The 15,087-nt window shown below is 43.2% G+C and overlaps 1 protein-coding gene across 5 annotated transcripts in view; it reads left to right on the forward strand.

Annotated features, from left to right (window-relative positions):
• The window catches only part of LOC121862192 (rap1 GTPase-activating protein 1-like), a 193,118-nt gene that overhangs the window by 68,669 nt on the left and 109,362 nt on the right, over positions 1 to 15,087 (forward strand). For 4 of the 5 annotated variants that reach the window (XM_042360277.1, XM_042360278.1, XM_042360280.1 and 1 more), the window contains one exon: positions 7,708 to 7,749. The exons of the other annotated variant lie outside the window; for it this stretch is intronic. In XM_042360277.1, coding sequence (XP_042216211.1) covers positions 7,708 to 7,749 — 42 coding nt within the window. The remainder of the gene's footprint in view (positions 1 to 7,707; positions 7,750 to 15,087) is intronic. 5 annotated transcript variants of the gene reach the window in all.

Genomic DNA, 15,087 nt, shown 5'->3' on the forward strand with positions numbered 1-15,087 from the left:
TCATATTAAAAAAAGATATATGAGAAAAGTTTTGAAAAAGAAATTAGAAAGTTTAATATAGGGCCTATATACTGTACTTAATAGGTCCTATATAGTGCTTTAATATAACCCATACTATATTATAATAGATGCTACACTCAGATCATGTTAATTAGTTATATTTTGTGCTATATTACAAGTCTACGCGTATTATACTGACATATTATGACTTTGCCTGTATCAAACTGACATATTGTACCATATTGCATGTCTACACATATTACCTCTCTCTCTCTCTCTCTCTCTCTCTCTCTCTCTCTCTCTCTCTCTCTACCTCTCTCTCTCTCTCTCTCTCTCTCTCTCTCTCCTCTTCCCTTTCATCCCTTCCCTCTTTCTCTTCAATTCTCCTCCTGTTCCTCCCACCTCCACCTCCCCTCCCCTCTCCTACCACCTCCCCCTTCCTCTACACCACCTCCACCCCTCCCCCTACCACCGCCCCTTCCTCTCCCCTACTACCTCCACCTCCCCCCCCCACCACCCCCTTCCTCTCCCCACCTCCACCTCCCCCACCTCCCCCCTCCCTCTTCCCTACAACTAACCCCCCCAGTCAAGGCCACAATCGCCCACTGCCTCCCCAGAGTGCCAACACTGACCATATCATCTTGGTGTTATGGCCTTGTGCAGTTACATCCTCATCTTTGCATCTTACCCAGATTCGGAATTGGATTTGGTCTCGGATTCGGATTTAGTCATGGATTCGGTTTTGGATTTGGTCTCGGATTCGGTCTCGGATTCAGAGCGATGGAGGGAGAGGGGAAGGGATGGAAGGATAGATAGATACAAAGAAATAAAAGACGGGGAGGTAGGGAGAGAAACAGAAAAAGAAAGTTAGAGAGGATGGAGGGAGGGAGAGAGAGAGAGAGAGAGACCTTGGTTAACACAGTTTGGAACATTATAAATGAATTATCTAAAAAAATTATACTAATTATATTGATATTCCATTTATCAACAACTATAAATACCGGAAACAAAAGAGACTCGGAACAAAAGACAATCGCATGCACCTCATCTATATATACTTTATTCCAATTATCCTCACTTTAATTTATTCGATAATTTTATTGATTTATCTGTTTGTCATTATTATGGAAGATATTATTTTTCGCATTAACATAGATATAAGAATTACGACATGCACTGTAAACAACGAAAGTATAGATGACACAAAGTCAACAATAAGATTCATGGAAAACAAATGAAGATCGTCAGGAGAGGAAGGCAAGGACGCTCGTACGAAGCTCATTTGTCACCTGATCCTCCCAGACGTCCCGCCGCCATGCTGGATTCCTTTCGTATCTCGATAGATTCCAGGGAGTGTTTGAGAGCGTGACGTTTATTCTCGTTTATCGGCTCGTATGTCATCTTCACTGCTTTATCGGTTAAGATTCACAGTTTAGTATTTTTTTCTTTATAATTTCTCGCACGTGATTGGTGATGATAATAATAATAATAGTATCGACAAAAGAAACAACAACGTAACACAACAAAAACTCAACAAATAACAATAACAACAAAAGCAACAACAATAACAAGGTCACGTGTGATAATCAGGTCATATAAGAAGACTTTCATCCACCTATTACCATCTTAACGCCCCCCAGGAGACTACAACACACTATAGGCCTATAACAATCCTACATAGGCCTACTCTACCTTCTCTCTGACGCATCCTACTTATGGTTCGTGATTCTTGTGGGCTTTTTTTTTGCGTTATGAAGGATTGTAGGATCTAGTGAAGGATTCTTGTTGTGATATAGTGATGAGGGTTGAGTTTGAGGGGTAAAGGGAGAGAAATTTAACGTAGGAACTTTTGAGAATCTTATCTTTGTGTCGCAACTTAAGTGAATAGGTTAGAGGTGTTCTTGTACGAGTATTATCAATTAAGGAATAATTTAACTTGCGATCTTTTAAGATTTTATTATTGTGTCATAACTTAAGAGGCACAAACCATTAAAATATGAACATTTTTCTTAAGTGAACAAGGTAGAGATATCCAGTTTGATGGGGTGGGGTGGGGAGGAGTGGGGTGGGGTGGTGTAGAGAGGGGTGGGGTGGGGAGGAGTGGGGTAGTGTAGGGAGGTGTAGGGTGGGGTGGTGTAGAGAGGGGTGGGGAGGAGTGTTTTTTTAGAGAAAGGAGGGGTGAAAGAGGTGGAGGAAGGAAGTTATAGTTCGGAAATTGAAGAAATTTAGGAGGAGGTAAGAGAGGGCGGGCTGACCGCCTAGTTAAGCTAATTGCTGTTAGGGTTGTGTCATGGGTTATTTATTGTCTGTCGGTACAGGCACTAGACATCCTACCCTGTCCCATATATGGGTGTTCTGAGGGCCTTATTTCATATTCCGCCGACCCTACTGGCGGATGTTGGTCTAGGGAGGTTGTCTATTGCCTGGCCGTGTAGATCTATAGATCGGGGATGGTAATGGACCTTTTGAGATTTGGTAACTTTTTGGGAACCATGTATGATTGTTGACGTTATCTGGTGGGAGTCTTTGAAGGAGTTCTTGCTCTGATCGTTCTATCTTTTGCCAGACTCTGCTGGCCAGGGTGTGCAGCTGCTGGTTGATGGGTTTCATTCTCAGGTCTCTATGTATCTCGTCTGTGGTTCTGGTGAAGGGGTATCTTTCACCTGTGACGAATCTTAGGGCCTCATTTTGGACCACCTGTAATTTTAATATTTGAGAGTTGCTCATAGTATGAAGAGGTACTGCTGGGTAAGTTAATATCGGTATGATAAATGATGTCACCAGGCGGAGTTTTATTTTCTCAGTAAGCGCCTTAAAGCGGTATAGTTTTCTCAGCTCTCTTCTTGCCTTTTCCTTCCTGGTGTGGACATGATGGGAGTAACCTGTCGTGGATATATGCGGGCCCAGGAGGGTGCCTCTGCTTTTGTATTCTATCTGGGCATTATTGGTTACTAATGGATGGGTTTTCCTTCTGCATAAGGGCATCACTGTGAATTTCGGGAGACTGGTTTGGATTTTCCATTGTTTTTCGTAATTATTTACCCTTTCTAATTCCCGCCTGGTGTTGTCGACTTGTAACGCTCGGGATTTTCCTTGATGTGTTGTTATTTGAGTGATGTCATCTGCATACATAATATCTTTGTTACCTGTTCTAGTGGGAGGCGGGGTGTCACTTGTGTAGATAATATGTAGGGTGGGAGAGAGGACGCTCCCCTGAAGGACTCTGCTCATGAGTGGGAAGGTCTCTCCTGTGTTGTCCTACCCTCAGTCTGGCATTTCTGGCGTCAAGAAAGTTGCAAAGCAGCTTTACAATGTTGGCGGGAAGTCCGAGTTGGAGGATTTTATATTTTAGACCTTCATGCCAGACTTTGTCAAATGCCTTCGCTACATCCCGGAGAGTTAGATTACATTGTCTACCACTCGCCGCGGCTCTGGCTATGTTTTCACATGCCAGGGCTATCGCTGTTGTGGTGGACTTCCCATTCCTGAACCCGAATTGTCTGCAGTTAACTCTGTTTGTTGTTTCCAGGTGATTTCTGAGACGGTTATTGATGATTTTTCTAGGATTTTTCCAGGTACTTCGAGGAGGGAGATCGGTCTGTAGTTTAGTGGGACGGCGGGGTTCTTTCCTTGTTTTGGTGTTAGGGTAATAATGGCCTCTTTGAATTTAGTTGGGAAGTAGCCTGAGGCCAGGCAAGCGTTCATTGTGGTTCTCAGTCTCTTCATGGCCGGGTTGTTAATGTGGCTGAGGATTTCCTTGGTGATGCCTGAATAACCAGGGGCTTTGTTTTTGGTATTGGAGATAGCTCTGTTGAGTTCTTCCGAGGTGATTGGCTTGGACAATGGGCTGTCCGCTCTTAGATCCTCCCATATGATTTCAGGGGAAGGCTGAGTGCGGTGTGTCTGGCCCCGAAGTTCATCAAGGACGAGCTCCTCGTGGGTACCACAAATTCCCCTATTCTCTTCATTTGTGATTCGGAAGATGTTCCTCCATATGTCCCTGAATATGGGTTCTTTGTCTTGGTCGTCAGTTATATATGATGACTCGTTACGGCTGCAACCTTTCAGTCTCTTAACTCGACGCCAGAACTCTCCTGGGTCGTTTTATGTATGTGAGAGTTGTTCAACTATTTCGGCCCATTTAAGGTTGCTTTGTTCCAGAGATCTTGTTTTTATTTCCTCCCGTATTCTTCTGTATGTATTGTAACTTACGATGTCCCAACCATCGGTCTCGGCTCTCTGTTGCAGCAGTTGGAACTGGTTTGTGAGGGCTATGAGTTCTGGTGTCTGTTGTGGGTGGGGGAGAGTTATGTTGAGTTTGAGAGGCGTGGCCTCCTGGTAGGCTGTTCCTATGGCTTCACACCATGTGTTGATTTCTTCGTCTATTTTGTTCACCGGCTGATTGTCTATGGTCAGCAGGATTGTCATGTCCTTAGCCTCAAGTTTGGCCGTAGTGGGGTGTGGTGGGATCCGGAAGGGGTGTTGTGGGGTAGGGTGGGGTGGGGTGGTGTAGGAAGGTGTAGGGTGGGGTGGTGTGCAGGGAGGGGACGGGTGGGGTGAGGCTTACGAACCTATAAGACTCGTGACTCGTGATGAATGTGGCTCATCACTCAGACACAGTATCACACTGAGAGATCTGTGGCTGATGAGAACCATGTGATGTAATTGATGGGAAAGATATTCTCAAGAGTGATTTACTGAGAGTTAAGTGTGTGTGTGTGTGTGTGTGTGTGTATGTGTGTGTGTGTGTGTGTGTGTGTGTGTGTGTGTGTGTGTGTGTAATAATAATAATAATAATAATAATAATAATAATTAACGGTTTATTGAAAAAGTTCGGCAGCCCGACATGGCCAAGGTGGGCTGCCGCTCAGCAGGGGCAGCGCCTGAATAGGTCTTGACCCTACGGTGGTCAAGGATGTAGTGTGCGTGCGTGCGTGTGCGTAGTCAACTAATGATTAAAATAACTATTTTATACAAAATGTAATATATTTAATTATCGTTTACTTCAACTGTCATTTATGAAACTTAATGACAAAAAAATAAATAAAATAAATTACGCCATCCGACAGTGACACTCTACGGAAGTCTCTCTCCAATGTTTACAAAGGACTTCCGTTTTCTGTAATGTCTTCTCGCCTACACCATTACAGATGCTAATATTTTTCTCTATTAACTAATATATACTATAAACTCTCTCCCCCTTATTGTTTAATTATTCTATTTTCTCTTTTATATCTGTTTTTTTCTGTTTTTTATATTTTTTTCACTATCACTATATATGACTTGATAGATTCATATATTATCTGTATGTATGTATGTATGTATGTACGTATGTATGTATGTATGTATGTATGTATGTATGTATGAATGTATAGATTTTTATATATCTTACTTCTAATGCCTAATCTATAATTTTATCTATCTATCTATCTATCTATCTATTTTCTCTACGCATTAATCCGTCTATCGACCTGTTTACCTGTCTATCTATCTATCCATTCACCGATCCATCAGGGCTAATCACATACCTTCCACTCAACATTACACACACACACACACACACACACACACTTACACACACACACACACACACACACACACACACACACACACACACACACACACACACAACAGGTTAACCACACTGGGGATTTTAAAAGTCCTGTGTTGCAACTACAGTCCGATTGCAACCTGGCATTATGGCGATGAGTCTGATTGTAAGCTTACGGGCGAGGACGTATGAGTGTTACGTTATAGTACGGTCATTGTGAGAGAGGGAGGCCCCGGCATTGGCTTAATTTGCATAACTACCGAATTAGGGGAAGGAAGATGTGTGGGGGGGTGGCGTGTTATGGTGATGGTTGTGTTATGAGGGTTGTCTTTGTTATTATTATTATTATCGTCGTTATAGTCAGCATTTGAATTGGCATCATTGTAGACGTCATTGTCATAATTGTCATTGTTTCATTAGTCTTCATTAGTTTTGTTATTGTTATGATTAACATATTCATCATCATCATCATCATCATCATTTGCATCATTAGCAGTATTGTCATCATCATTATTTGCATAATCATTATCGTCATTATTATCATTATCATCATCATTTGCATCATTAGCAGTATTGTCATCATTATTATTTGCATCATCATTATCATTTATCGTCATTATTATCATTATCATCATCATTTGCATCATCATTTTACTGACGTCATCTCAACGTTAAAACATTCTAACTCGAAATTAAATATAACACAAGATCGTACCTACAACATAAACGAAACAGTAAGAATTAATTCCGGATCATTCTCTGTAAACTTTGCATTAATCCTGCAGTGGCTGTTGCAACATGTTAGCCTCTGCATCACGGTGAGAATATGTGCAAGGTTATGAAGTACGTGGCAGAGTCTCTCATTAACCACGCGAGATATTCATTGTTTATTTACATTCAGGGTCAGCTGATTACCACGGACGGCATCAGCTGATAATCTCCCGCCAAATTTAACTTTATTTACTTTCGATATCAGATGATTCCCACTTCTCTCTCTCTCATCTCGTTGTTTACACTGGGAAACAACTGATAAAAACGTAGTGAACTTTTAGGGGGTTTAGTTACGGTCATTACCAGCTGATGATCACGTGACGAACGCGGCCGCAAGCCAAACCTAACCTAACCTAACCTAACCTAACTTAACCCTAATCCCCACAGGTCGTGTCATGGTGTTTGATCGTCAGATGAAATAAGCTGGTAGGTGTATATAGGTTAATCTCCAGGTAAACTGTATCAGCTAATGAACCTCCACAAAATAACACGTGGAAACATCTAACTCACGTGTCAGGGAGGGTGAAAACCACGCGTCAAAGAGAGAGAATCACGTGTCAGAGAGGGAGAAAATCACGTGTCGAGGGAGAAAATCACGTGTCAGGGAGAGAGATAACCACGTGTCAGAGAGGGAGAGAATCACGTGTCAGAGAGGGAGAAAATCACGTGTCAGGGAGTGAGATAACCACGTGTCAGGGAGGGAGAGAATCACGTGTCAGAGAGGGAGAGAATCACGTGTCAGAGAGGGTGAAAACCTCACCATCAGAACACGTGTCATCAGACTTGCAACAGGACACAAGCCTGAGGTATAAACATGTGGAAGACTTGAACACGAAGAGTGGATCAAGAACACCTGTGGTTTGTTTACATCGTGCATCAACTGAGCGGCTGGATCACGTACTAAGGTCCCACACAACTGACTATACACGAACCAGATTTAACGATTTATCTTCCGTTCTTTATTCTGGTTGTACTTGACCAGATGCTTAGGGGGGGGGTATGAGGGGTAAGATGATGGGTAAGGAAGAAGAGGTGATGGGTAAGGGAGGAAAGAGGTGATGGGTAAGGGAGGAGAAAGATGATGCACACACACACACACACACACACACACACACACACACACACACACACACACGCTGTAAGACATGTCAAGAGAAGTGAGAGTGATTTTTTTTTGGTAATAATCTTAATGGCATATGATTTATTATTATTATTATTATTATTATTATTATTATTATTTTACTGTTTAAAGAAAATATTAATTACAAGAGTAAATCAACACTCTCTCTCTCTCTCTCTCTCTCTCTCTCACGCACTCATATTAATCACTGTAACACCTGTACGCACTCACTGCACCAGGTACTAAGTGTATCTCTCTTCAACAGGTAAAGCTATACAAGGGCGAGTGTGGCCACTGTCGCTGTGTTGTAAGTATAAGATTTTCTCACTAAATGTCAGCTGATTAGTTAAGTGTTGGTGTTTTTTTTATATATTTGTATGTTTATGATCATGTATGTATGTATGTGATTAGGGGGTTAGCATGCATGTTTAGACTTAATCCTTTATGTAGTTGTGTGTTTTTATTTAAGCGTGTATGTATGTATGCTGGCGAGCTGTCCGGTCTGCTCGGGCTATTCCTTGATACTGGGTCATGCAGCGCGTTAACTTCGGGTGTGGTTGTTGTGTTGGCGACAGCTTCTACACCTATAGGGCCGGCCATCCTCAGACACGAGGGGCAACCATTATTATTATTATTATTATTATTATTATTATTATTACTTATTCGTTAATATTATGTAGTCTCTTATGTATTTATACGATGGTAGAAGAGCTTTGTTTCTGCCTTGTGTCTGTCAGTATGTCTTGTGTCTGTCAACGTTGTGTACAAGTAAAAGTACCTATTCTACACACTGTTTACCGACGACAGTTCTCGGCCAGTGAATGTCGACTGTCTTTTGCTCACAGCCAATCAGCGTCAGGATGCTTTTATTTACAAGCCAATCAGCGTTGAGTTACTTTTGTTCTCGGACCATCAGTGTCAAGGGACTTTTATTCTTATCTAGGTGGCAGTGTGCTTTTTTTAACCAATGGGCGTTGAAGTGGTCTTTTATCAGTCAGTCAGATTCAAGGTGCTTTTATTTTTAGCCAATCAGCGGGTAAATATTTTTGTTCTCAGCCAATCAGTGCCAGGGTGCCTTTGTTCCTAAATGATAAGGGCAAAGAACATTTTTTTATATCGGTCAATCAGAGTCCAAGTTTACTATGTTCCCAACCAATCAGAGTCCAAATTTCTTGTGTTTCAACCAATCGGAGTCCAGATTTCACGTGTTCCCAACAAATCAGACTCCAAATTTCTTATGTTTCCAACCAATCAGATACCAGATTTCTTACGTTCACAGCCAATCAGATCTTGTCTTTAGCCTGGCATGTTGTTGACGTCATCCTCTGTGTGTTAAGAGAAGGAAAAAAAGAAAATGTTTTATTGAGTTGTATCCAGCCACCAGGTAGGAGGCTGCCGTGGTCTAGTGGTCACAGGCACGTGTAGGTGACCCCAAGTATATCCTGGTTTAAACTAATTAGTGTGTTCACCTTGTGGAATACGGTCTAGCCTTCTGTTCTCTTTCTTCTTGTTCGATTTTGTTTTTCTTCTTCTCTTTCTAACTGTGTTTCTTCTACTTCCCCTATTTATTATTGTTGTTGTTCTTGTTATTTTTCTTTCTTTCTCATTCTTCTTTTTCATTTATTCATCCTATCTTTCTTTCTTTCATTCTTCTTTCTTTCTTTCTTTCTTTCTTTCTTTCTTTCTTAACAGACAACACATGTTTACAGAGAACACATATTAACTAACAGCACAAGTTTACGCACACACACACACACACACACACACCAGGTGACTACTAATACCTGTTATTTCTCTTGTTTGTAAAAGAAAAGAAAAAAGGTACCACGTTGCTGAGATCCATAAGGAAGACTCTACAGTGTGTGGGGAGATGGTTGTCAGGTGTGTGGCAGGTGAGGTACATGTATGTGGCAGGTGAGGTACAGGTATGTGGCAGGTGAGGTACAGGTGTATGGCAGGTGAGCTACAGGTGAACTAATGTAGCACCTGTCGAGACCATCTTACTCTCAGGTGTGCATCAGTAACTCGATCATATGTCAGGTGCTGAGCGATGTTGTCTGGGAATGGATGTGTTTACCTTTGTGTTTCTCTGTGTTTCGTCTCATTTGGTGGTCTCTCTGTCTCTCCTCATTCCCTCCTTCGTTCCCTTCTTTGTCCTTCCTTATTCCTTCCATACCCCCCTTTCTCCTTATCCTTCTTCCCTCTCCTTCATATCGCTCTCCCTCTCTCCCTCTCCCCTTCTCCATATATACAAGGGAGGACCTCTGCTAAACCGTATATCAGGCAGAGAAGCCTTACACCACCCAGGAGGTGACAAGGCGCCCCTCAGTGTGTCTCGGGAAGCCCTGGGGATGAAAGGAAGAGACACTCCTCCCCCTCTGTTCCTCCCTCTCCCCCCCTTCCTCCCCCTCTCCCCCCCTCCCCCCCTCCCTCCTTCCCCATGCCCTACCCCACTCCTTCCCCCACTCCCTTCCTCTACTTCCCACTACTTTCCCTCCTTCCCTTACTACCCCTCCCCCTTCCCGTCCCCCACCCCAGTCAGTGCACGCGTCGCCCGGAGGATTTGTACTGTACTTACCTAACCTAACCTCACCTAACCTCACCTAATCTAACCTAACCTAACCTAACCTCATATATACCTTGTCCTGTCTCCGTGCTATTGGTTCACGACACAGCATCTTCCTCTAATGTTGTGAGCTTAAGACGTAGCAGGTTCCGATGGTGCTTTGAGGTTACGACAAGGCGAGGTCTCCTTTTACTTCCTCTTCTCTGGGGATTCGTAACATCTATAGTGCTGTAGATACATAACATACATACATACATACATACATACATACATACATACATACATACATACATACATACATACATACATACATACATACATACAGGGAGGCAGACAGTAAGTACGAATATAGAAGAAAAACATAGACAACCCGACACAGACAGACAGAAACAGACAGGAAGATACAGATATCTAGAGACAGATGAATAGACAAACGCATATACACAGGCAGGAAGTTACACACACACGCACACACACACACACACACACACACACACACACACACACATACACACACACACACACAAAGCGAATTTGAACAGACAGACAGACAGACAAACACAAACACATACAGACACAAGCAGGGAAAATGTCTAGTCGACTAACTGGATCTGAGCCATGTCTCGTGTGTGTGTGTGTGTGTGTGTGTGTGTGTGTGTGTGTGTGTGTTGTGTGTGTGTGTGTGTGTGTGTGTGTGTGTGTGTGTGTGTGTGTGTGTGTGTGTGTGTGTGTGGTGTGTGTGTGTGTGTGTGTGTGTGTGTGTGTGTGTGTGTGTGTGTGTGTGTGTGTGTGTGTGTGTGTGTGTGTGTGTGTGTGTGTGTGTGTGTGTGTGTGTGTGCATATATATCTCGAATAAAACTAACACACTGACTGTGATGAAACTTTACAAACGGATTGCTCTCTCTCTCTCTCTCTCTCTCTCACTTTACTCTATCCTTCTCCTTCTCTCCTCTCATCCCTCATCCTCCATCCTCTCCTTTCCTCCTCCTTCTCCCCTCTCCCTATCCTATATCCTTCCTTTCCTTCATCCTCCTAAGCATCTAACAAAAATTAATAAATACAAAATATTAACAGACCACCATCGTTCAAGGCCAGAATTCCGAGCAATGTAGTTTGAATGGTACAACTTATATATATGTGTGTGTGTGTGTGTGTGTGTGTGTGTGTGTGTGTGTGTGTGTGTGTGTGTGTGTGTGTGTGTGTGTGCAATTATCACTTTAGATGGGTTAAATTTCACTTAAATTAGTTTGGAATCGTCCAGGGTCATTGCAAACTTCATTCAAATATTGCAAATTGCGAACGAGATGGGATTAACTTGTCACTAAAGTCGAGTTCTGTATAAAAATGTCATTCTCGTCTTGTTTACGTTTATAGAATCAATGTTAGTGCTTGTCTAAATGGCTTTAATTTTGCTCATTAAAAATTTAACTGGGTTTTACCTTGGCCTGTCTCTCTCTCTCTTCTGCGATTTCCACTTCAACTTGCAAATTCTCATTAAGTTTGTTTCACTGGTTACTAGGTCAAGTGCGTGTGAGTGATTGAGTGAGTGAGTGAGTGAGTGCGTGCGTGTGGGTGAGAGGTTAAGTGATTGAATGAGTGATTGGGGGAGTGTGTCAAGCAGTCAGTGAGAGTGAGTGAGTTAGAGAGATTGAGTGAGTGAGTGAGTGAGTGAGTGAGTGAGTGAGAGGGGAACAGTGATCACCTGGCATATACCTGTTGTTATTAAAGTCAACACTCACCTGGATGTAGTGGGCGCCTCTCTCTCTCTCTCTCTCTCTCTCTCTCTCTCTCTCTCTCTCTCTCCTATACCAGTAAGGCTTCATCTTTGTTCACCTAGGTTACTTGGAGCGAGGGAAGGTGGGGAAGGGAGGGGAGGGGAGGAAGAAGGTGTTGACAAGGGGAAGGAAGGAGAGGAAAGGTTTGCAACATTCCCTCCTGCACCTTCCTTCCCCTACCTCCTCCTTTCCCCTTCTTCCCTGTCTCTCCCATCATCCCCCTTCCCTCTCCTCTGTTCCTCTCCCTCTTCTCTCTCCCCTTCCCCCTTTCCTTCCCCCCATCCCCTTCCCCCCATCCTCCCCCCTCTCTCTCTCTCTCTCCTCCTTTTCCTCTCCCTCCTCCTCCTAACCTCCTCTCCCTACTCTTCTCCCCCTCTCCCCTCCTCTCCCTCTCCCTTCCACATGTTATCAAGGACGTCACCTCCCATTTATCAAGGTAACAACACACACACACACACACACACACACACACACACACACACACACACACATACACACACACACACACACACACACACTTGCTCAGTCCTTGATAAACTGCGTAAATAAATAAATAGAGTAGAATGCGAACATTTCCCACACTGCCACTCGTCCGAGGGAGCCGCTGCTGATGCCATTCCCATGCAACCGTGGATACATAAACAGTGCACAGTGTCAACAAGGAGTGTTTTCCTAGAACCCGGATTTTCACGAACGCCATCTCGGATTCATGACGTGATGCTGGATACTCTCTCTCTCTCTCTCTCTCTCTCTCTCTCTCTCTCTCTCGTCCATTACCCCTTCCTTTTCCTGTCCCCTCCTTCCCTTTCCTTCCCATTTTCCCCTCTCATTCCCTCTCTCCCTCCTCCTCCTCTCTCCTTCTTTTTGCCCCTTCCTCTTCCCCTCTTCCCGTTCCCATCTCCTTCCTTACTTTACTCCTTTACCCCTTCCTCTCTCCTTCCCTCCTTCCCCTCTCCTTCACCTGACCCAATTTCTCACCATCCAGGTCACAATTTAATTATGAGTTATGTTTTTTAAAGAGTGTTTATTGTGCCCAGATGTTGAGTGAAGAGACAGACTAACACACAGAAGAAATTACAGGAGGTCGTTGCCATCTGAGAGCTGTGGAGGTATTCTTCATATTTCCTTTATTATATATTTTGGTCCGGTTGCGTTTATTTTTCTAAGTTCTTCGTCCTTTTTTTTTTCCTCTTTTTTTTTTAATTTTCTTCTTCTTCTTCTTCTTCTTGCATCCTCCACCTTCTCCTCTTCCTCCTCCATCCTCCTCCTCCTCATTATCCTTCTTCTTCTTCTTCTGAGGTAATTCGTCAGTCAGTCAGGAGCCCCGACGCGTGTTATGGCAGTCACGTGTATAGAAGGTCAGGTAAGCCATCACAGGTGTGTTTTCCGCCAATTAACTCGCAGCTTTTGACGGAAATTGTGTTCTAGGGTGAAAGGTTTTAATATTAGGTGTACACTTTAGGTATCTTATTTGTGTGTCTGTCTGTCTGTCTGTGTGTCTTGTCTGTCTGTCTGTATGTCTGTGTTCTGTGTGTCTTGTCTGTCTGTCTGTCTGTCTGTCTGTGTTTTTGTGTATGTGTGTGATCTATCTGTCTGTCTGTCTGTCTATCTGTACGTGTGTGTGTTTTTGTGTCGTTTTCCTCTCTCTCTCTCTCTCTCTCTCTCTCTCTCTCTCTCTCTCTCTCTCTCTCTCTCTCTCTCTCTCTCTCTCTCTCTCTCTCTCTCTCTCTCTCGCCATCTCCCAGACTCACTCACGTACAGACAACATGAGTCATCCACAACAAAGTTCATTTTATTTACTAAGTTTTACCCTTTTGGGCGCTTTATGGCGGAAGAGTCGTATCTTAAGACAATGGTGTAAGTTACTGAGAGAGGTATTTTATGTTACTGAGAGATACTGTGTTACTGAGAGAGATATTGAGATACTGAGAGAGGTGTTGGATGTTACTGAGAGATACTGTGTTACTGAGAGAGACACTTGAGTTACTGAGAGGTTGTTGGATGTTACTGAGATATACTGTGTTACTGAGAGAGGTGTTGTATGTTACTGAGATATACTGTGTTACTGAGAGAGACACTTGAGTTACTGAGAGGTTGTTGGATGTTACTGAGATATACTGTGTTACTGAGAGAGGTGTTGTATGTTACTGAGAGATACTGTGTTACTGAGAGAGGTGTTGTATGTTACTGAGAGATACTGAGAGAGGTGTTGTATGTTACTGAGAGATACTGAGAGAGGTGTTGTATGTTACTGAGAGAGATACCGAGTTACTGAGAGATATACTAAGTTACTGAGAGAGACATTGTAAGTTACTGAGAGACACTTTTTTAACTTAATGTAGTCTTAGTGGATTTAAAGCCGCGTTATATTGCCTGCTTTTGTTTGTCTGTCTCTCTGTCTGTCTGTCTGTCTGTCTTTTGGTCTGTATCTGTTGGTCTGTCTCTCTGTCTGTTGGTCTGTCTCTCTGTCTGTTGGTCTGTCTGTCTGTCTGTGCTATCGGGTTTCTGTGGTTGTTATGATGAAAATTTTAGTCTTTAGTTGTTTGTCGGCTTGTACAAGGTCATGCCGATGATGCCACGCCTCACTGTTTATCCTTCTTGCCTGTCAGTGCGTCTGTCTGTTGGTCCGAATACAAGAGGAATTGTAGGTAGACTCGAGGTTAATTATAGGTAGACTCGACGTTAATTATAGGTAGACTCGAGGTTAATTATAGGTAGACTCAAGGTTAATTATAGGTAGACTTGGTAATCTCTAGGTAGACTTGCTTGAATTTTAACAGCCAGATCAATACTTGACTTTGCAGAGGTTGAAGGAATCTGGAGAGAGAGAGAGAGAGAGAGAGAGAGAGAGAGAGAGAGAGAGAGAGTCCCGTGGAAGTATATAGGAGAGGTAGGAGCTTCCAGGCACCACCGGGGAGGTAGGGGGGCTGGTGTTGGCCGACTGCCAGGCTCTGGAAGTCTCTGCTGTTGCTGCCGTTCCAGATTCCAGGGAGGTGTTACTGGGCTTGGCTGGAAGAGGGTCTTAAGACAGTGGAGGCGCTACCGGTGTTCTTGTTATTGTTCTTATGTTCTGGAGTGTGTTATTGTAGGTTAGTGTTCTCAATAGTTATTCAATTTCCAGATTCCAGGATTGTCTGGAAGATGTTCCTTGAATCTGAAGGTGGTGTTGGTTTTTCTGGTGTAACTTCTCTGTTGCCTGGAATCTGTTTCTCGTAGATTAAGAGTGGCAGCTGGTTTTTCTAACTCTATTCCAGTTTCCAGACAGATTAGGTCACGTTACGTTACATTAGGTAAAGTTAGTTTA

This window comes from Homarus americanus, unplaced genomic scaffold (assembly GCF_018991925.1).
Source record: "Homarus americanus isolate GMGI-L3 unplaced genomic scaffold, GMGI_Hamer_2.0 scaffold25013, whole genome shotgun sequence".
NCBI lineage: Eukaryota > Metazoa > Arthropoda > Malacostraca > Decapoda > Nephropidae > Homarus > Homarus americanus.